The sequence below is a fragment of the Sciurus vulgaris genome (genome assembly GCF_902686455.1).
Source record: "Sciurus vulgaris genome assembly, chromosome: 5".
NCBI classification, from domain to species: Eukaryota; Metazoa; Chordata; class Mammalia; order Rodentia; family Sciuridae; genus Sciurus; species Sciurus vulgaris.
This window is the reverse complement of record NC_136465.1, coordinates 17504436-17527233: the sequence shown is the minus strand read 5'-3', so window position 1 is coordinate 17527233 and position 22798 is coordinate 17504436. Positions and strand designations below refer to the sequence as shown.

Sequence of the window (22798 nt, the reverse complement as noted above, 5' to 3'; positions counted from 1 at the left end):
TCCGGTTTCTCCTCAAACTTTCACCCATTGATTTTGGCACCCATCAATGGACCTTGTGTGCAAAAATAACCACTGTGGTATTTGCCTAATAGCAGGGGTTTTTTTACATTTATTAAAATTCTTCTGTAATAAAAGGTTCCCAGTCCCGCCACTTACTTATTCAACGGATATTTATTTAGTTCCAGGGGTATAATCTAATACTATCATTTTCTTGCTCAAGCTGTTCCATCTTCAGCTATAAGGATCTCCTCCAGGTTGATCTTTTGGCAGTCTGTCTCCTCCTCTGGGCAGTTCCTCTCGTTCCGGCAACACAATGAATTCTAGGCTCATCCTGCATTTTCCCTGATTCAGCACTAGACCTTCTTCAAGGAGGTGTGGATTCCTTTATTAGTGAATGATACTTAAGAAATCAAGGTCTAGGGCTGGAGTTGTAGCTCAAGGGTAGAGTGCTTTCCTAGCACATGTGAGACACTGGGTTCGAACCTCAGCACCACAAAAAAAATAGAGGTATTGTGTCCATCTACAAGTTAAAAAAAAACAAAGAAACCAAGGTCTAGATACTAAGTCAGTCACTGCTACTGAGGTGTCATTGCTTCTAAGTGCTCTTAACAGGCAGAACCAGGAAACGCTAGCCCACACATACATCTGTGTCTACCTATACATTAAAAATTGAGCTCACTGAACTATGGAATAAACTACATGCCATGAAACAGACAAATGGATAAAGAAAATATGGTACATACAGAAAATGGAATATTACTCGGTTTTAAAGAAGAATGAAATTATGGCATTTGCAGGTAAATAGATGGAGCTGGAGAAAATCATGCTAAACAAAATAAGCCAAACCCAAAAACCAAAGGCTAAATGTTTTCTCTGATAAGCAGATGCTGATCCATAATGGGCAGGGGGTGAGGGTAAGGAAGAATAAAGGAACTTTGGATTGGGCAGAGGGGAGGAGATGTGGGGTTGGGAAAGAGGGTGGAATGAGACAGACATTATTACCCTAAATACATGTATGATTACACGACTGGTGTGACTATACACCATGTACAGCCAGAGGAAGAAGTCGTGCTCCATTTGTGTACAATATGTCAAATGTGACAGCATTCTACTGTCATGTATAAGTAATTAGAACAAATTAGAAAAGGAAGGAAGGAAGGAAGGGAGGGAGGAGGATGAATTGAGCTTATGTTGGAAATGGCAACTGCACTTCAGTATCCCTGGGTCGGTCGTGCCAGCCTTCCGTCTTGGAGAAAGCACGGTGCTTCTCCAGCGCTCTTTGTCCTCAGCCACACAGTGTCCATATTACAAAACATTACAAAACACTATCTTGACAGTTGCTTATGATGGTTCTTTCCCTTCTGCTTCAGTGTAATTAGAAACTACTATATTTGTAATACAGTCAAGTCCATTGTTGTACTTTAACAGGGCCAGTCAACAAACTGACTTCCTCCAGCAAATCAATCCAAAGGACACTCTCATTGAGGGACTCGGGGAACACCCCTGAGCACCTCTGCATGTGCACATGTAGCTTCAGTTTTTAAATAGAAGTGCTCCCTTTGTTCCAAGAAAATAATGTGAAGCTTAGAAACCTGCTCACTTTTTGGAGGGTGGGGAGGAGTTACCAAGGTTTGAGCCCAGAGGTGCTTAACCACTGAGCCATACTGAGCCACATCTCTAGCCTCCCCCAACCCCCCTTAAATTTGAGACAGGGTCTTGCGAGTTGCTTAGAGCCTCACTAAGTTGCTAAGGCTGGCTTTGTACTTTCAATCCTCCTGCCGCAGCCTCCCAGCCACTGGGATTATAGGTGTGTGTCACCGTGCCCAGCTAAATCTGCTGATTTTAAGGTTGAAAGGATTTCTCAAACACAAATATCGCCCTCAAATCTCCATTTCTTAAGTAAGTTTAAAAAGTAAGCTGGAGTTTGGGCTTTCCAGAAAAACATGTCAGTACCAGGAGAAGTACTGAAACCATGAGCTGGAAAGGCAACACAGGAAGAATCCTTACACAAAGATTTTAATTATTACAAACCAGGGAAATATTGCAACAGCATGTAAGATTACCTAAGAGGGTTGCTGAAGGTTTGGTTTTACCTTTAAAAAATCAGTTTTCCTTAAAGTAACCAGAAAGCATGAGTAATTGATACGGTGCATCGGCATAAAAATATGTCCTCAAAATCATAAGTGTTAGGGGAACAAGAAAACAACAACAATCTTTTAGAGCTACCAGAAGACACATTGGCATGCCAATGTGGGAAATGAACAGAAAAAGACAGAATCAGAAACAGGGTCCGGAGTCTTTGAACGAGATGGAGGCAGAACGAGGACCAGCAGGCAACAGCCACCCAGTGAAGGGAACAGAGCTTCTTTTGCGGGAGCTGAGTACCCAAAGGAACCATGTGCAAATTCCTCTGCACTACGGCTTGTTCAGAAGGTAGCAGCAGCTCCGACAAATAGCTAGTTCTCTTCTGCAAGCCACTGAAAAGCCAGAGGAAGGATGGGTTTGGTCACTGGGTCCGACAGCTCAGGTTCAGAAGGAAGGAAAGCAAACACCCAGCGGTCTTGGAAACGAGATGGAATCTGGAGTGTACGCTAGAAGTTTTAAGAGCAAAATGTGAGCTGCCAAAGGAAAGTGAAATTGTCAACGGCAGTAAAAGACCCCGTGGCTTTCTGCCACAGTCCTTCCCGTCTTCATCCTGTTTCTCAGATCTGGCTTTTATGGGACATCAGCTAGCGGGGCAGGTTTCAATATTTTAAACCTCTGTATACACCCTTTAGAAGATGGATACAAACAGCTGCAGGCAGTTTGCTTTGTAGTTTTGAAAGGCTGGCAGGAAGTATTCTGACTTTTTTTTTTTGGTATGGATGTGTGCCTTTCAAAACAAAAAGACACACAACTCTTTAAAAGCTCACAAACGGGATAAAAAAGAAGAGAGATGACACAAAGTCATGTTGATAAAAAGGTTCTTCCTTGATGTGGAATTACTATAAAAATCAGTGACAATATGACTGTAATTTGCAAGCAGACACCAGAAAGAAGCCACATGACCTCTGCACCTCCCCACACAAGCTAGGTCTGTCCTAATGTCATTACACCTTCCAAAGAGACGCACAAGGCCCAGTACAAGGCAGTCAGAGACCACTCCCATGGGGCGACCTAAGTAAGAAGGTTATATTTTTATGTAAGTCCACATTTCCTGATTTGTATCTATACATTTGAAGAATTTTTTAAAAATTTAAAAATATGGAAAGCTTTTAGACTCTAGCATATAATTCTACTCAGTGCTAACAGCCATGGAGAAGGCACACACACAAAAATGTCACACTATAAAACTGCCCGAGTCCTTGTAAAAATAATACTTTTGCTCATGGAATGATCATAAACTTCTTGACATTCCTATTTTTCTACTGTGATCTAAAAAAGTCTGACTTTATAATACCGTGGCCTGAATAGCTCAGTGTAAATAATAATTAACACACAGGGAGTGTGTTCATGGCTAAGGGCTGTTCTCAGTCCATCACACACTGTCACCTTCCTCTCTCCTCACTAGCATTTGAACTGTCACCCCCACCCTGAATCCCTCCCATTCAGTTGCCACGGCATCCATCAGCACTGCCTTTCAAAAGACACCTGAACACGGTCATCTTGAAGGTGCTTTTCCCAGAACTCCCCAGATGGAAGTAATTTCTCTTTATTCTGAAAGCTTTCGGCATTTTGTATGTAATTCTATACTGTATGCAGATCTACAGATGCTGGTCTGCAAGATTATTTAATCAAATGTTCACCTCTACTGCTAGGAGGGGACTTGGCAGATGGAGTTAAGGTTGCTAATCAGCGAGCCTTCATACAAGGATGTCATTCTTAACTAACCAGGCAGGACCAATGTAAGGAGTTGTATACGCCCTTCAAAGTCAAAGAGGAAGGCAGAACAGTCACTTAATGCTACACACACACCAGAGAGGACCAGGAGAGAGGTGAGGCAGAAGGCAGGCATGAACAGGTGGAGGTAGTCAGACAGTTTTGAAGAGGAAGGGCCAGACCCACCATTGTAGGCTTTCAAGACCGAGGAGGAAAGCCAGAGCCCATCTCCAGAAGCTGAGGAGGACCCCTGGCCAACAACCACCAAGAAAATGGGACCTTTATCCTACCACCCCATGAAATGGAATTGTGCTTACATATACTTGGCAGTGGATCACCTTCAAAGTCTCCACAAAAAAAAAAAAAAAACACACACACCACAGCCCTGGCTCTCAGTCGTGACTTTGGTACTGTGAAACCTGGAACAGAAAAGCCAGCCAATCCAAACCAGACCTCTCACCTACAGAATGATGAGACAATAACTCCCAGGTGTTTCAAGCCACTAAGTTTGGGGTTATTACCATAGCAATAGAAAACTAAAATAATCCTACTTAGTAGTTCGAATCTTAGTGGACATCACAATCACCTGAGGAACTTTTGAAAATATCTATAGGCTCCATTCCCACAGATCTGAAATTGGTGAGAGGGAAGGGTGAGAAGGGAGAAGACATCAACCTTTTGTTCCTATCTCCCCAGTAATACTTCCCCTTACACTAATGAACATTAGCCTCATCCCAGAGGGCTCCTGCATGCCCATTTGCAGAATATGCCCATCCCCAGAGTAAACCACTGTTTTGAATTTTTCCCTCACCATATATTAGTTTTGCACCCTAGCACTTCAAATAACAAAATCACTGTGTAAAGCTGCTTTCCCTGAGACGTGTGTATCAGCTGCCCGTTTCCATTCCTTCACACTGTTGTGTAGGAATATCCTACATGATACACCATACCCCCTTTCTCTAAACACCAGATATTGAGAATCTGAGTTGTTTCCAATATGAAGATATAAGGAATAAAGCTGCTATGATTGTTCCGGTAAGATATGCTTTCATTTCTCTTCAATTGCTGGATCACAGGGCATGTTTAGTTTTATGATAAAGTGCCAGATCTTTCTCCAAAGTGTACCATTTAAACAGCTTTCCATTTGAGTAAAGACATTTCACCTAATTTTCCTTTGCCCAAATGATTTTATGTAAAAGCCAGAGTTGAAAACCATCAGAGATTAAAAATTCCTTCAGAGCAGGACTCACGACTTACTCACCTTGCTTCACCCAATATAGTCAGCATAGCTTTTACCAAAGAAAGAACTCCTGAATCCTAGTAAATTTCACCTGACTTTTGCCAAACATGGCAAATCTATTAAGTATGCTTTCTATACTGAAAATATTTAGCACATAATTTTGAGTAGAACATTTCCTAATGTGCATAATCATCCAATACATGTTCTCTACCAAATTCTGAGTTATGTGAGGACAGGACCTGCTGTCTGCCCCAGAACCAGCCACTGAGCACACACAGGGGCCTCGGTAAGTGAGCAGTGTGCTTTGAGAAAATAAACTTTTTTCTTTGCTTTAATCAACATAATAATGCACAAGTTTGCATTCTGGGAGAGTTCAATCTGTGACTCTTAATAACTGGGAGAACAAAGATCACTCTGGAAATCTGATTAAAGGTATGGATATTCTCTCTTTTAAAAAAAGAGCTCACACTCAGCTTTGCATACAGTAGGTCTTACTGTTCACACGGTGTTCCCATAGCCTATTCATGGGTAGAATCACTGCTGCTGTGTTTTGTGACGCTATAATTGTTAGACAAATATCTGTTGAGCATCTGATTTGTCCTATAAAGTACAGTAGGTGCAAGGGACATTACAACCAACAAGACACAGTCTCTGTCCTTCATGAACAGGTGCAAGGAGGAGATCGCACACAGGGGACAGAAAATACCATATTGAATCAAAATTAATGGGGTCTCAGAATCCATAACTCTTCTCAGAGATTTCTTTTTTGCCTAAGTCATAACTCATGACTAACTCCCTGAAATGCAACTAACTTTTCAACATCATTTGGCTGTACAAATTGACCGTTGACATGTTTCTGGGAGTGAAGGAAAAAGGAAATGAGAAAAAGAAGAGTAACAACTTACCCATCTTCTAGAATTAAGTGACTTTCGTGACTTAGAAAATGACTTTCCTCAGAAGCATGTACTGAACTGACTTTTCTAATGGTGTACAAATGGATAGAGTCTTTCATTTTTCCAGGGAAAAAGTGTGACGGTATCAGCATTGTTCTCACTAGTTCATCTGGGAGATGATGGGGAGAACTGCAGAAATGTATGCCTCCATCTTACCAGATGGCATGCTATGAAGGGGAAGTTCATGTACCTGCACCACCCCCCAAACAGTTTCTCATAAGGTGTGGATAAATACGGCTTTGGGTGTTCCTGAGAGAGCAACGTTTCAGGAAAATGAAATAAAATATGCTGCTGTCTACAGAAAGTTTGAGGGCAGAGTAAACAAATTAAAACAAATGAACTTTAAAATGCAGTCAGTCCTTGGATTCACTAGGTACTGGTTCCAGGAAGCAATCCTGAACCCCACGGATACCGAAATCTGAGGATGCTCAGGTCCTTTAGATACAAAGGCATAGTATTCGCCTATAACTTAATGCACATCCTTTCTTACTTAAAATCTCCTCTAAGATGACTTATAATACCTAATACAATGTAAATACTATGTAAATAGCTCTTATGCTATACTGTTTCAGTAATAAGGAAAAAAGTCGTTACATATTTCGGTACACATGCAATTTTTTTCCCAGATATTTTTAATCTGTGGTTGGTTGAATCCACAGATGCAGAGGGTGGACCGTAATAACAGAAATCTAACATTGACAGAGAACGGAGTTCAAGAATGATTTGGGGTAGAGAAATGAACTATTCTAATTAGTGGATTTCCTGATTGAAATCATTTTCTTTAAATGCCAAAATCTGTAAAATAGTTTTATTGGCCATCTCTCCAAATCTCTTTCACACTCCCTTGTCTCCTTAATCAAACTAAGTAAGCATAATGTAACATTTTTCTGATGACTCACTGAGACCTTGCATTGCCCCGCTGAGCTGTAACCCAGTCGTTCTGAGAAGCTGAGGACTCCGGGCTCAGCTCAACCTGCCTCAGAACAGCTCCAGCTGTTCCATTAGAGACCGCCTACCCTTCGGTGTCATTTTTCTCTTCGCCTCATTATCAAATGACTTTTGCTAAAAACACAAAACGTAACAACAGTGCTTCCAACTTCAGCCTCTCACTCATGGTCAAAGAGAAAACAACTTTCTTCAAAACAGTTTCAAGTTGAAAACTTTAAGGAACAACCTAAATGCTTGTGTTCTGTGCACAAATTGGAGCAGGGTGCAGTGGTACACACCTACCTTCCCAGCAACTTAGGAGGACAGGTTAGGAGGCTCGTGAATTCAAAGCCAGCCTCTGCAACTTAGTCAGGCCCTGTTTCAAGTAAAAAATTAAAGAGCTGAGGATGTGGTTTAGAGGTTACGTGCCCTCAGGTTCAACTCCCCATACAAAGAAAAAACAAAGAAGAAGAAAGAAAAATTAATTGGAGTGGCTGTTATCTTTGTCAATGAAGAGCTGGCTGGGAGACAGCCAGGGCCAAGTGCCCAGTCTCAAGCAGCTATGGCATGATGCTGCCACCAACCTGTGTCTACACACCCATCGCTGGTAAGTCAAAGAAGAGATAAGGGAAAAATACTGAAGTAGAAACTGACTATTGTTACTATTAAATAAGGCTCTGAAAGAGGGTCTTAGCTAAAATCCATGAGGTTAATGACACATACTCCAACATTCATCTATTCTGGCTATTTGGAGTTATTTTTATTTCACTTTTATTTTACTTTTTGTTCATTTTCACCTTTTTTGAGTCATTTTCACACAACTGATCTGAACACAGTGAAGCATAACTGCAGTCACAAAACACTGTCTTCCTCGATGGGATACTTTAGCTGTACAGCTACAAACACTGAAAGTTAAACTTTTTTCCTCTGTTCCTTAGTGGATAAACACCACACTTAGGACAGAATAGCTGCTACGGTAATCCATTCACCCTTGGATCACAGGAATGTTCAAAGAAGAACAACACTTCTAAGGAAACTCCCAGTCCCTGCTGATACATCGTGAGCAAAAAAAAAAAAAAAAAGATGGCTTCAAGTCACCATGTAACCAGTTAAAATTATATCAACTATACTCCTTCATGCTTTAGGATAGGAGTAGCAATTGTGATGGATTGAGCTATTTAAAAAACTCCCAACACACAAACATTAAAGTCTACGGATGAATCTGAATATACGATCCTGTAGCACTTCTTCATGATCACATTAAAAATAGATTCTGTCTGGGAATCATTAATATTCCATTACAGTACCCTTAATGATTACTACCACCCCCACTCAAACTTTTTTCTTTTTTTCTTTTTGGTTAAAAATCTGTTTGTACTCTTTAAGTAGCATCTGTTCTGTCAAAACGTTCTAACAGACTTCTTTGGGGGAGTTTTTTTTTTTTTTTTTTTTTTTTTTTTTAAGCATGAACATGATTTGTGAATCTTCAGTTACTTCAAAGTATTACCCTCATTATCGTCACCATTTTTCATTCAAGGTCTGAACCACAGCAAAGGCAGCATCATTATCTGCCGGTGATGATCACATGGCTGAAAGCAAGAGCACGCTTCCAGGCCTCCATGGGGAAGGCAGAGGCAGAAACGTACCATGTGCCTTTTATCACATAACTCAGTTTGATTTGCTTTCCTGAAAAAAGACAGCAAGATTCCATATTTTAAGCCAGAACCTTTAAAGCTTTTCTTTTAAAAAGCTTTCTAACATAGCTTTTCTCTTCAAAGGCTCTCCTGCTTACACTAGGATAAGCATCCAAGCCCTTTCCTCCATGGATACTGTTGCTACCAGGTTTCCATGACCTTCACTGGAGAGAGCTCACCTACTCTAAGCAACAGTTGATGCTCTTTTTATAGCTACGCTTAAATACCACCCATAAGTTCCTATTTTCAACTACATACTCCGAATATAACTCAGATCAAGTATCTTTTGAAAATTCACTTCAGGCTTTTCATTTATAAGAAGTTTAGACTTGTTTCAGACTGAGGTCGGCTTCTTCCTCTCAATACAGTCAGTCCTTTGGGAATAAATCATCTTCTAAGAATGCTGCTACACAACACAAGCAATTTTCTGAACATTTGCTAAATTTCATTATTAGTACATTCTTCTTTCCTAAACAAATAAATAAATAGGAATATTCAAGCTTAAGAGATGTGATTTGAGTTTACAAAATAAAAAATAAAAAAGAACACTCGCAGACTTTAGATTGAAATGATCCTTAAAGATCACCTAGACAACTTTCTGATTTCTTTTTTTGCCAAGCAAGATTTTGCTACAAAGTCATCACATGAGGAAGTTTGAGCACAACAGGAAAACAGAACAAGCAGTTTTAAACTAGGTGGGAAGGGTGGAAGGAAGAGGGTGAGCAGCAGGCCCAGGGAGCTCCATAAACCTAAACTGAAAATTATGGGTGCAGGTCAGATATCTTATTTTACAAATAAAGAAACTAAGGCATGAAATGATCACCCTGAGGTTTCATCACCAGGAACATCCACCAGAAACACTCAGGTGGAGGAGGGCCCAGTAACTTCCACGATACTGTCACAAAACCTACTTCATTCTAGTCGAGCACAATGCTAGCACTCACTACACCTCATGTCATGGAGTCCCCTTGCCATGCTTGGAGGAAGGTGGTGTTATCCCAGGTTATGCAAAGGAAACCCAAGAGCTGAGTAGCCTGGTCCAGGCAAAGGCCTTGCTGGGCTTGCTCTCCAGATCTACCACTGCCACTGTCACACTGCCACTAAGCTCCTACCACATGTAGCCCAGCAGATCAAGCAGCAGTAATGGGAAAGACAGAATTCAAGTTTTTCTCTCTCTCTCCATGCAGATGAGATCACAAGCAAAATGGAGAGGACAGAGGGCCAGTCTGAAAGAAGTTAGCAACAGAAGCTCCATCAAGAAGCTGAAATCAGTCAATTCTTAACACATTTCCCTCAGTACTGCCACCAATCCCATCCAAGCCACCACCCCTTCTTGCACAGACAATTGGTACTTTCACTCCTCTCCGTCCCCTTCCACTCCTCCTCCGAACAATTCTCCACAACGCCTCGAATGAGAATAGATTTGTGTCACTTTCTAGGTTTCAATTCCTCAAAACAACTACCATTGCTTTTCCTTAACATGTTTTGAATGCTGCTACATACTTACACCTGAGCTATTTATCACACTATTCAGTACTTGGAAAGAATGATGAAAAGTAATTAAATGTTATTAAGGTAAGTTTAAGATGATGCCTAAACCTCTAGTCGAATAAAGAAATCGCCCCATTTGTTGGCTTATTTGCTTCTTTTTTTTTTTTTTTTTAAGTGGACCTGTTTGTTATTTTTTTCATTCTGAATTTTGAGATGATGTAGAATCAAATGCAGTGGTTAAGGAATAAGAGATTCTTTGAACCTTTACATTGTTTCCTCCAATGCTACCATTTATAAAACAATAGTATAATGTCCCAAATTATAAGATTAATAAAATCTGACCTTATTCACTTATACTTGTGCTCACTGATAATCATCAAAGCCAAGATTAAAGGAGACAGCAAAGATGTGAAAGAGGTGGGGAAGGAAGAAGAGGTGGCCTTATGCTGCTCCAGGTCTAGTTTTGGGTATAAAACAGAAAAGTAGGGCAATTGTCAGTGCTACACTTTGAATCTTCTCCCTGGATGAAAGTCAAATAGAGGGGCAGATGGGACTCGTGGAGCGAGCTGGGCTGGCTCTGTGCTCTTGCTCGCTCTCGCTCTCTCTCTCAGGAGAATCCTCACAGCTCTTGCTGTCTTTCTGCGTAAACAGGTCCTTTTTAAAGTTTGAACTTTTAAACTTTTAAAAACTGCTTACCTCTAGATCTTTAATGGCTGAATGATTTTTTTTGTTGTTGCATACAGCTTACGAACAGCTACAACTGATTAAAAAGCCTAATGATTATGAACCTGCAAAGTCTTCTTTGTCCAACAAGATTCATTAATCATTATTTAAAAATGTGTTTTTCTTTGCTGACCTTCCAAGGATGTTCAAATGCTACCTTTCTGGCTAATTTCTCCACCATTTTCATAAACTTTTTTTCCTTAAGAATACAAAAAAAGAAAATTACATTTAAAATAAAGTATATAATGATATTAGTCAACTAGACATGTTAAGGAATGGATGCAGGTAGTATATATATCTTTGGAGTCTTCTTTTAAAAAGAATCTTGCCAGAATTCTGTCCTTTGAGAAAGAAAGGGAAAACAAATTTGAGTGAGAACTTTCTATGGGATTCTAACCAATAAAATATGTAATATTCTAATTCACTGTGTTATTTATCATTCCACTAATGGAATAATGCATTTGAATCCCCAGAGGCCAACCATACTGATTTGTGATTTACATCTTTTCTATTTAATTGCCACTCCTGAATACACATAAATACACACCACTATTAATTACAAATCAGAGAATAAAATAACTTTCAGTCTTCCCTTAAGGAAATGTAAGCTAATTTCAAAGTTAATAAATTTACAAGCACAAGGAAAAGTAACAAGCCATTTCTACAAAAAAAAAAATAATAATAATAATAAGTTTCTAAAGAATACTCAAGTCAAACATGTCATCACAGCAATAAACTTAAAGGATATAGCTATGATTTGGACACAAAGTGTCACCCACAGATTCAAATGCTGAAGACTTGGTCTCCAATGTAGCAATGTTTAGATGCAGAGTTTTTAGGAAACAATTGGATCCACAAGACTCTCAACCCATTAGTGCATTAATTCACTGATAGCTGAACGGACTTCTGGGAGCCAGTGGAAACTATAAGTCAACCAAACTGGGACTGGCTTTTATTACTTAGAACAATGTCCGCTAGGTGCGTTCATGTAGTTGTGAATGACAGGACCTGTTTTTGAAAGACTGAATAGCAAATATTCCATGTGCATGTATACTATACTTTCTTTATACATTCATCCACTGATGGGTCTTTAGGTTGACTCTATGCCTGGGCTACTGTCAATGTTCAAAAAGACTATCCCACAATGTAACAAGCTTCAGAACATGCACATGATGGAAAGCCTACACCGCACCTCCCCAATTCCTTGGTATCAACCCTGGATGACATTAGGTGGGAGAGTCCCTGGGCAAACATCAAACAGTCTAAACAAAGTGCCCTGACCAGTATCAACAACTCCTGGTTCTGACCCTTCAGACCTGTTGCTCTCCACCTGGAGAAAACGAAAGAAAACAGGTAGACCTAACGGTCCTTCTTTTCCCCTGGGATTTTTAGTCACTTCAGATCATTCACATCTCCAATTATTATCCCAAGATTATCTCAGGGTCTCAAAAGGATAAGAACTAGTTTTCTTCCTCAGATTCTTCAAGATTCCAGGACCAGTCCAAGACCTGACCCTTCTAAGTACCTGCCATTGTTGTGACATCAAAGAGAGAAGCTGCTAAAGACCCAAATCAAATATGATACACAGAACATATGAGAGGGAAAGGTTCAGGATAAAGACTGTTGGCAAGGTTAAGAAAATACAGGGCTAACCAAGGTTCGCTTTCAGGACAATGTCACAGAGGGTGCTTGTCAAAGAACAGAGAACGTGTATCCACAGAACACAGTATGTTAAAAAGGGACAGTGGGTATAGGTCTTGACTATTGGCACTAGTCTCACTTGGCCCTAGGAACTGAATACCATCTTAAGTCCAAATACCTGCAGGAAGGAATGGGGGTCCCATTCCAGCCTACTTGGAGCTAGGTGATGAACAAAATATTGAAAATAAAATAGCTGACATGTAGCATAACTACATGCTAAGATTCTAAAGGCTTTATATACATTAATTCATCTGATTATTAAACAACTAAATAAGGTGGGTACTAATAAAATCTCCCATTTCACAGATGAGGAAACAGAGACACAGAATTTAAATAGACTTGCCCACAGTCCTCAGCTCTTAAGGGAGAGCCCAGTTAGGACAGTTCTTTTAAGCCTATAATCTCTATCATACTATGTTGTCTCTCATGAAATTCGGCCTCCAATCCAGAGCTGGCCTATATTTTACATTCTCATCCCTCTGTAGTCATGTCTTTAATATTTTTAATATTTATAAGTCTCAGGAATTTTTATTAAATAAATGCAGAACCCTCCCCTTTCTCCTCCACCTCACCCCCAGTGATTCCTGAAGGTGAATCCTGTCCAACTGCTGAGATCCGTCGGGCAAGGGCTCTGCCACACCCACCCCGATCTGGTTGCAGGCTCTGCTGGACTTGTGCTTCCCTGGGACCTCCAGGCCTTGGAGGCAGATAGAACAGAGGGTCCTAAGGTCACAACTGAATGTTTATGGTGGCAGGAGGCAGAAGATGGAACAGAATGACTTACATAAAAAGGTGTCTTCTACCTCCATCAAAGGCCCTCTCAAATGTCACTTCTTCCCAGTCTTCTGCATTGAGGAACATCAGTGATGTTCTGTCACTGGTTTTCCTTTGGTATCCAACTTATTTCACTTTGGATCGTAGATAAAACTCACACTTAAAGTAACTTAGATGGAAAAATTCTTCTTTGCCCAAGTGCTCAAATATATTCAGGTTATTTGAGTCAACAATGGAAAAAGCAGTAGCTTGTAATCTGTAAAAAAGGCTCCACGTGTCTTCTGTCTTTTCAATGTAGTCTCAGTTAACTGAATTCTCTGAATTAAAGGTTTGAGGCAAATTTTCCATTTCTCACACATTTAAATATGTTATGGCCCACTTAACCATTTCTATTAAGACAAAACAATATTACTTATGCTTTTATTTTAATTCAGAATAACTATCCATTTTAAGGGAAAAAGATGCCCACCCCCCATGTTTCTTAGCAGTCTGTAATCTCTGAGGACAAGTGTCCATGTACTTCTCATAGTTTCGCCAAGTCCCACCCCAACCTGGGAAATACCATGGACCAGCAACAAATGTCCCTAATTATGTAAACACACAGAACAAGCTTTAAGTCCAAGTGTTACTTCTGACCCAAAGAAATCTGAACAGACATAAATCCAAATATAACTTTTCATCCAAAGAAATCTAAAAGAAATAAGGTCAATAAGTAACAATAACAGCCTCCATTCAATCAGTGGAAACAAGCATTTCTATTAGTTGTTTTCTGTGTTGAAGAAATGTAGTAAAAGTCATCAACCGTACTCATTAAAAAAAAATGAATTCATGCACACCTATAATTTGTAGGTTAGGAAAGGTGTGCAGGAAGACAGAATGAGGCTACTCAAAACCTGGAAAATGGTACCAAATATTTTTTTGTTTGTCTATATGTATGCAGCTATTTGGCATATATATATATAAACATACTGTCCCAGAGTTCAAAGAGAAATTTCATCCAATAATTCATCTCAGTAGCCAATTCAGAGACAGCTACCCAAAGGAGAAGAGGGAGGAAAAAAGGAAGAGGAAGGGGAAATAAAGGACAAAAAGAAAAACAAGGCACATAACAGAAGGGAAACAACAGAAATAAAGAGAAACTGAGAAGGGGAGGGAAGAAAGAACAGAGGGAGCAGAAAGGAGAGGGATCGCATACCAAATAGTGAAATAACACAAGCATGGTTTAAAGGAAACATTTTCCTGATTGGATTTACGGTAAAAGCCATTCCTCCTAAAATGCAGAATTCTCATCTTGAGTGGGTAAGTGGTAGAGATTTGTTCTGAAAGGGAATCAATATTTCACTTGACAATTTCCACACCAAATACCACTATCGTTTCCAATGTCACTAGGCTGTCATGCTCCCACAGTAAGGAAGGAGTAGTATAATACCTATCTTTCCCCTGGGGTTTATAAACATAATCTCAATTACACAACAACAACATATCTTTGGGCAAATTCTTGGCAGGGCAAATCAAAGGACATATGTTTACCCAAGGTGAACAGAAACCAGTGGACTGTACATTAACTACACTTGGCTCCAGACAGCACCATCAAACATGCTCTAAATCTACCTGATAATGTATCTACAGTCAAGCATGTTACCCTAAGTCTACTACTAAAATCTAAAAGCTCTCCTGTCAATTTTCATTTGTGACATAAGTTGATAAAAGCCTCACAAATCCTCCCTCATAGAGACTCCATTACTTTCCTTGCTAATACACTAGAATGAAAAGAGACTTGTTAGCACTATGTGGCTTCCAAGCCTATTTATCAAGTCAAAATTCTGCACATTTTATTTTCCAAGCCCATTTGAAAGCTATGGGTGTATTGTTTTTAAAAAGAAGGTAGAATCAAACAGAGATCTATAAAAATCACATTCTCCACATACACATCGTGCCTACAACTTTTAAAATGTTCATATTCATTACTGTTCACTATTATGTACTTGATCAGATGCACACCTTATTTATTAATGCTGTAGAATGAATAAATTTTAAAGTCCACTGTGTTGTCTCCTTGAAAACAATCTAATGAAAAACAGACTGTTACCAATAATAAAGATGATTGCAAATAATTTAAGCCTTCTACAATTACTCAGAATTTAATCTATTTCCAGAGACAACCTGAGTGGCTCTGAGACTAGAGACTGAACACTGTCGGAACTGTTGGCATGACGGTCTTAAAAGCTTCTGTGTTTCCATAGTGAACATGTCTTCCTGACCTTTAAGTTCTGAAAGCATGCTTACAAATAAATCGAACCAAAACCGCCAACTTTTGTATTGCCAACTATTCCAAATATACTTATTACTTCATGGATCTTTAGGAATTATCAATTTAAGGGTACTGTGTAGCCGTGGAGAATCAAGGGCAAGGCCCAAAAGAAACATCAATAAAATCAAAAGCATAGAGCAAAATACTCCAAGTGATCCTTAGCCTGTTTTGAAATAGGAAGCAAGAAGTAAATATAAATGTAAGCATAATCTAAAAAACAAATAGTCCCACTTACTTTCAGCAGATCCCTGGAGAATTCAACACCTTCACTTATCCCTTGGAGGTTTGCAATGAACTCTTGGCAGGTCATCTTCTTTCCAATATTCTGGAATAGAGGCAAATGATATATTATGCCGACATTTTGGAATCAAGATTAATTCTTAAATATGTAATTAAATAGCAATTGATTTGGTTTTCAAAAACAAATATACACAAATACATGTATATATACATATAATATACTCTTAATGTATAAGAAAAAATATGACCTATTATGCTTCTAAAGATGTTGCTAAGTATATAAAGAGCAAAATTATGCCAAGCCCTCATTTTAACCTACAGAAAAAACCCTGAAAAAAACCTATGCTACACTCACAAACAATGTAGCCTTTAATTAAAGATGTAGATAAAAATGACATTTCTGAGCCGAACTCTGATGGTTACTTGTATTTCCAAATATTGTCAAGAACTGTAAAGGATCTGAGATCCTCACTTTCTAGCTAACAAATTAGCCTGTCTTGGATGCTGGCAGGGGAAATGACTCCTGGCTCACAGACACAGGAATTTATATTTACAATTGTAATAGGACTAGCCAGAATATCAGCATTTTCTCCATCTAATTCCCTGAGCCCCAGTATTCAAGTGAGTTGAATAGGGTCAAATGCTACCCGCACATGCAGAGAACTGCATCATAAGAGATAAACCCTGAGCTCCAGGAACTGGAAACTTGAATAATGGGCAATAAGTATGCTGTCCCTTCACTCTAGAGCGAGGCGCCAGCTGTATCTTTCAAGATGGTAAGCAAACCTGACCACTGCTCTGAAGTCACTATATCCTTATGAGCCACTCACTAAAGAAACAATCTTGAAAAGATAAGAACCAGGGTAAGCAAAGTCTCTGCTCATTAGATGTTCAAAACAATCAAAGACCCAGGGAGAATTGTCTCCTAGCACGCTTCCAACTTGATTTGAGGATAATAAAGTTTAACCAAAGAAAATCACGTTAATAAATAAAATAGTCAGAAAATTTAGATTACAAAGAAGGGACAAACATGGTGACTAAGAAAACTAATAAAACTGGTGACACAGAGCATCATCTCCTATGCTAATTAAGCCCAATCAACTAGTAGAAGCTGCTAGTCATGAAGGACAGACACACTGATTCAACCTGGACACCAGGAGAAATCTGTCACATGCAGGAGAGGGATGTACACAAGTGGCATAGGCATGAACTCTCTGGCAACACGTGGTCCACCTGAATAAGGCCTCTACTAACATATTCATATACCTGTGTACTGTATCCCCACAGAGGTTTACTTTCCAAGGCTATTTTATTCATTCATAAATGACTGAGAGTAGGACAGAATTTATTAAAAAAAAAAAAAAAAAGGCTGGGATGTAACTCATTGGTAAAGTGTCCTTACGTGCTTATGTTTAAATCCCAGCACCCTCGCTCCCAAGTTATCTGAACATTTATAGTGAAAAGTGCTAAAACTTTGTGTTGTTAAAAATGTACCTCTTTCATCAGCAAGGAAAGCATAGACTTTATTTGAAAAGATGGGCTGAATTATTTGAGGCAGATCTGGTTTTGCCAAAGAACTAATTTGGTAGAGATTTTCATTATATTCTGCAGTTCCAAAGTTTTGCTAAGTACTTATTTAAAGCACAGAAAGAAACCTTAATGAACAAGTGTTTTGCAATGATATACTGGAAAAAAAAAAAAAAAAAACAATTTTTTCAGTCCTTTTTTAATGTGTTAGGTCAACCAAAGTGCCTTAAGGTAAAAAGTAATAAGTATAATCAAGTCACTTTGATATGACTTGGCAAAGCCTTTATGGAGACAGTCCAAGGATTTGAGAAATATCAATGAACAATGACTAGGTAGCAAATTCTTTCCCAATGCTTTGATTCTAACAAAATTAAAGAACTTCACTTAATCATTATTTAATTACCAAAAATGTTTTAATATGATTTGAGAAACTTAAATACTAATAACATTATCTAATTTTTAACCAAGTGTGCATTAATAACAATTATTAAATATGAATTTTATTCTAGAAAAATGCTTTTAACACTTGAAAATTATTAAAGGAAACTTTGATTTCCATTTATTGCAAATGTAAATTGAATAATGATCGCAAAAGACTTCCAAGTATAAAAGCATAATACACAAGAGTGAACATCTAGGTAAAAGCAGTCTAAGAATAGGAGTTCAAGGAGAAAAAATGGACTAAAATAGGGATTCCCAGATGGATCTGTGAAAAAAAAAAAAAAAATCCTTTCTGAAAAAGGTTCATCATCCAGGTGCCATTAAGAACACTTGTGGTTCACGGAAGCAGGTAAAAAGCTCAACACTAACAGGAGCTGGAAGAAGCTGACCACAGCCCTCATGGAGGAGTCTGGGAAGTTGAGGACATCCGTGGAGGAAGTGACGACAGATGTGGTACGAACAGCAAGAGAACTGGAGTTAGAAGTGGAGCCTCAAGATGGGCCAGGACTGTCTCAGTCTTAGGATAAAACTTTAAAGAGGAGTTTCTTCTTTGGTGAATTTTGTCCGCTTCATCTAGCTTACAGATGAGCAAAGAAAGTAGTCTCTCGAGATGAAATCTATTCCCCATGAAGATGTTGTAAACACTGCTGATAAAGGATTCAGAAAAGTTAGCTGATAAAGAAACAGCAGGGTTTGAAAGGACGGGCTCCGATTTTGAAAGGTCTGTGGGAGAAATGCTACCGATAGGCAGAGTCAACCAGTGCGACAAACTTCACTGTTCTTCCCAGGACAGACACAGCCATCTGATCCTTCAGCAACCACCACCCTGGACAGCCAGCAGCCATCAACAACAGCAGGCAAATCTTTTCACCACCAAAAGGAGTTTGACCTGCTGATGGTTCAAACAGCCATAGCGTTTTTAGCAATGAAGTCTGTTAGAAATAATGCTATTACATACTTGCAGTATAAATATAACTTTCATATACACAAAAAGTCTGTGACCCAGTTTACTGCCATATTAGCTCTACTGCACTGGTCTGGCAACAAATGATAACTCTAAAGTATGGCCATATATAATCCTTTGTATAGATTAGATTATGTTTGCTTTTTACTATTTACATGGAACATGCGTGTATTCTCATGATCATCTGTCTGGTTTTGGCATTAGGGTAATACTGTCCTCACAGAATGATCTGGGAAGTGTTCATTTTATACTTTCTGAAGAGTTTGTAAAGAATTGATGGTAAAACCTCTTTAAATATGTGGCCAGTACACGAGTGAAGCCATCTGATCTTGGGTTTTTCTTTGTGGGAAGTATTTTCATTATTAAAATGTGCTAAAAAGTTTACTCAGGTTTTGTTTCTTCTCAAGATTCATTTTCATCTTAAAAAATTTGTCCATTTCACCTCAATTACTTGATTTGATGACATACAACTGTTGATAGTATTCACTTAGAATCCTTTTATTTCTACAAGATTAATAATCATGTCCCAAGGCTGGGAATATAGCTCAGTTGGTAGAGTGCTTGCCTTGCATGCACAGGCCCTTGGTTCATTACTCCACATGGACCCCAAAAATAAAATAAAATAAATAATAATAATGATGATGTCCCCTCTTAACAAAGCTGATTTTAATCATTTGAGTCTTGTGTGTGATCAGACTGACTATATGTCAATGTTATTTATCTTTTCAAAGAATAAACCTCTGGGTGTAGATTTTCCTCTGCTTTTCTATTCTCTATTTCACTTATTTCCACTTCGTATAATTCCCTTGAATATAACTGGGTTGATTTTGGTCTTTGTTTCTCAGTTGGTTAGATTGACTTGAGAGTGTTCTTTTTTTAGTATAGGCACTTACAGTAACTAATGTGCTACTTAGCACTGCTTCAGCTGCATCCCATCAGTGTGTTTGCATTTCAAATCGTTTTATTTCCTTTATAAAATTTCTTCTTTGACCCATTTTTTATTTAGGAGTATACTGTTTAACTTCCACAAATTTCCTTTTGTTATTTCTAATTTCATTTCCTTGTGCACAGAGAACAAACTTCATGTATTTTAATCCTGCCCTAGCCTTGAGAGCACTCCAGGAATACTTAAAGAATACTCTGTCATCATTGGGTGAAGAGTCTAGCAATATCGATTGGATCTAGTTGGTTGATGGTGGTGTTCAAATCTGTTTCCTTGTTGATATTGTGTGTGATTATTCATTTTTGTTTTTTGCAGTGCAGGGGACTGAACCCAGGGCCTAGGCACTGAGCTGCATCCCCGCCACATGAATGATTGTTCAATGTATTTCTCCCCACAATTCTCCCCAATTTTCTGCATGTACTTCACATCTGTCTTATGGACTCTGAAGGGAAACAAATATTCCCCATATTCTCAAACCTAATTCAGTACTCAATCTTTTACTCTGGTCAGATTTCTCCCCACAAACCACCAGTTCTCCAGCAGACACTGATGGATGTCCTTTAATTCAAATTCAATTCTGACACTACCTGAAGATTGCATGAGATCCCACAGGTTAAGCACTCAGTTTCACAAGAGACCCTCACCTTCAGAGGCCAATTACTAATAGATTGTCTCCTATACTTCTGATTGATAAGGTATAAACAGGAGTTCCCATTTCCCCCTCCTTGGGTTCAATTAATTTACTCAGATGGCTCACAGAATTCAAGGTAACACTAATATTTACCCCTTTATTATAAAGTATATTTTACAAAGTATACAGATGAACAAATGAAGAAATACACATGACAATGTATGAACGTCGCTGTGATGCCTAAGTATTCTTGACATACATACAAAATCAGTGATTAGAATTAGCTTTATCTATTGACAATACTATACCAAAAAAAAAAAAAAAGAACGTTCTCAAGGCAATCTAACCAACTGAGAAACAAAAATCAAAACCAAAATCAACCCAGTAAAACTCAAGGAAATTATACATAGTGGAAATAAATGAAATAGAGAATAAGAAAGCAGAAAAATCTGCACCCAGAGGTCGTTTCTTTGAAAAGATCAATAACATTGACATTTGGTTAGACTGATCACACAATAAGCTTGGAGATTTGAAAAGGCCTAGAAATGGTCCCGTGAAATCAATGCTACATTTCCAATCAAATCTGAGATGCTACTGACAACGATTATCTGGAACACTGAAAACAGAAGGTATCTTAATCAAACTTAAAAACAGATGCAAGGGGCTGGGGATGTAGCTCAGTTGGTAGAGTGCTTGCCTCGCAAGCAGAGGGCCCTGGGTTCAATCCCCAGCACTGCAAAAAAAAAAAAAAAAAAAAAAAAAAAAAAAAAAAAAAAGATGCAAAACGGAGAAAGCACAAAAATGAGAATTCTATTTGAAACCCCAAAACACCAGACAGGTCCAAATCTTAAATATGTGGCTGTCTTTAAAAAATGTTAATCAAAAAGTCAAAACACCCAATTACTGGAAATTCATATCCCCTGATGAATTTAAGGCCATTCTCTATTTTGATTATACATTTTCAAATATACTTTCTTACAATAAAAAGGAGCTGTTCTCTAAAAGATACATCAAATACCTTTTGCAGGGAAATTCTTTGATGAAATTCTAAAATAATTAACCCACTTAATCCTAAGTTTTCAATTCTGTGAATAATTTTTTGAGAGGAAGGTGGTACTAGGGATTGAACCAAGAGACGCTTAACCACTGAGTCACATCCCCAGTCCTTTTTATTTTTTACTTTGAGACAGTGTCTCACTAAGTTGGTTAAAGCATTGCTACATTGCTAAGGATGGTTTCAAACCTGCAGTCCTAATGCCTCAGCCTCCCAAGTCACTGGGATTATAGGTGTACACCACCACACCCAGCAATTCTGTGAATATTTCAAGGAAATCAGTATAGATGCATTAAAATACGTTGGAAATCCATAATCTAGAGATTCTATAAATTATAATACCAATGAATATTATCACTAATCATTCACCTATTATTTCTGTCAAAACAACTATACTCTAAAAACAAATATTTCAAAACTACCATAAGTGGTATATTTGTTGCTCAACCTAAGTTTTTCAGGCGTTCCATCAACAAGACAGACAATGGGACATAATGGGTTATTCAGATAAATTTTTAACAAATTCTGAGCTAGAATTTTAAGTAAAGAGATGATCCTCAACCTGTGTTTGGGGGAGGGAGTATCCAAACTGTGGATATCATCATAGGCAAGAGTCTAAAATGGGTAAATTCTATAAATTTCTGTAAAGTACCACACAGTTAATAACTTAGGCTTGCAGATCACAAGGTCTCTGCTACTATTATTCAGCATTGGTGTTATAGTGTCAAGATGTAAACAAATGGTTGTAGCTTTGTTCTATTAAAACTTCATTTACAAAAACGGGCTTACCTACATTTTAGCTATGAGCCATACTTAGTCCATCCTCACAAAGGACGTGGCCCTGGTGCTGAGGACAACATGAGCAAGCATACCAATAGATTAAGCATCCTGTTTCCTCTCAATTTCCAGTTTTCCTTTGTTCAAGCATTCTCCCTACCCTTCTAGAAAACTCGCTCCCAACTGTGGACAGTCAAAGGGAAAATTGGAACTTTTCATTCTTAGCAGGGACACTGAGAAATTATGCAAGCTCCAGTCTAAACTTCAACATCAAGTGTGATGAAGTCTTCGCTCTGAGCATGGCTTCCCTGACCAGTGAGGAAATGGAACCTTCTACAAAGCTCTGACCAAGTTCTAACTTAAACTCGATCTTGGGGGGAAGCTGCCAACAGGGCCAGTTGTCTCTAGCAAAATCAACTACAGTATCACTGACCCTGAGGTTGCAGAATGATCCTGTAATTATTTTTCAGAGTGCAGGATCTGGAAGCTTTTGGGAAATATGCTTTCGGAGAAATTCAAAGCTCTCATCATCCATTGGTAAAATCTGGC

The 22798-nt window shown here is 38.6% G+C and overlaps 1 protein-coding gene across 5 annotated transcripts in view; it reads right to left on the bottom strand.

The window, feature by feature from the left end:
• PSD3 (pleckstrin and Sec7 domain containing 3) overlaps positions 1-22798 on the bottom strand; it is a 593519-nt gene that overhangs the window by 200936 nt on the left and 369785 nt on the right. For all 5 annotated transcript variants that reach the window (XM_079143340.1, XM_079143339.1, XM_079143341.1 and 2 more), the window contains one exon: positions 15908-15997. In XM_079143340.1, the coding sequence (XP_078999466.1) occupies positions 15908-15997 (90 nt within the window). The remainder of the gene's footprint in view (positions 1-15907; positions 15998-22798) is intronic.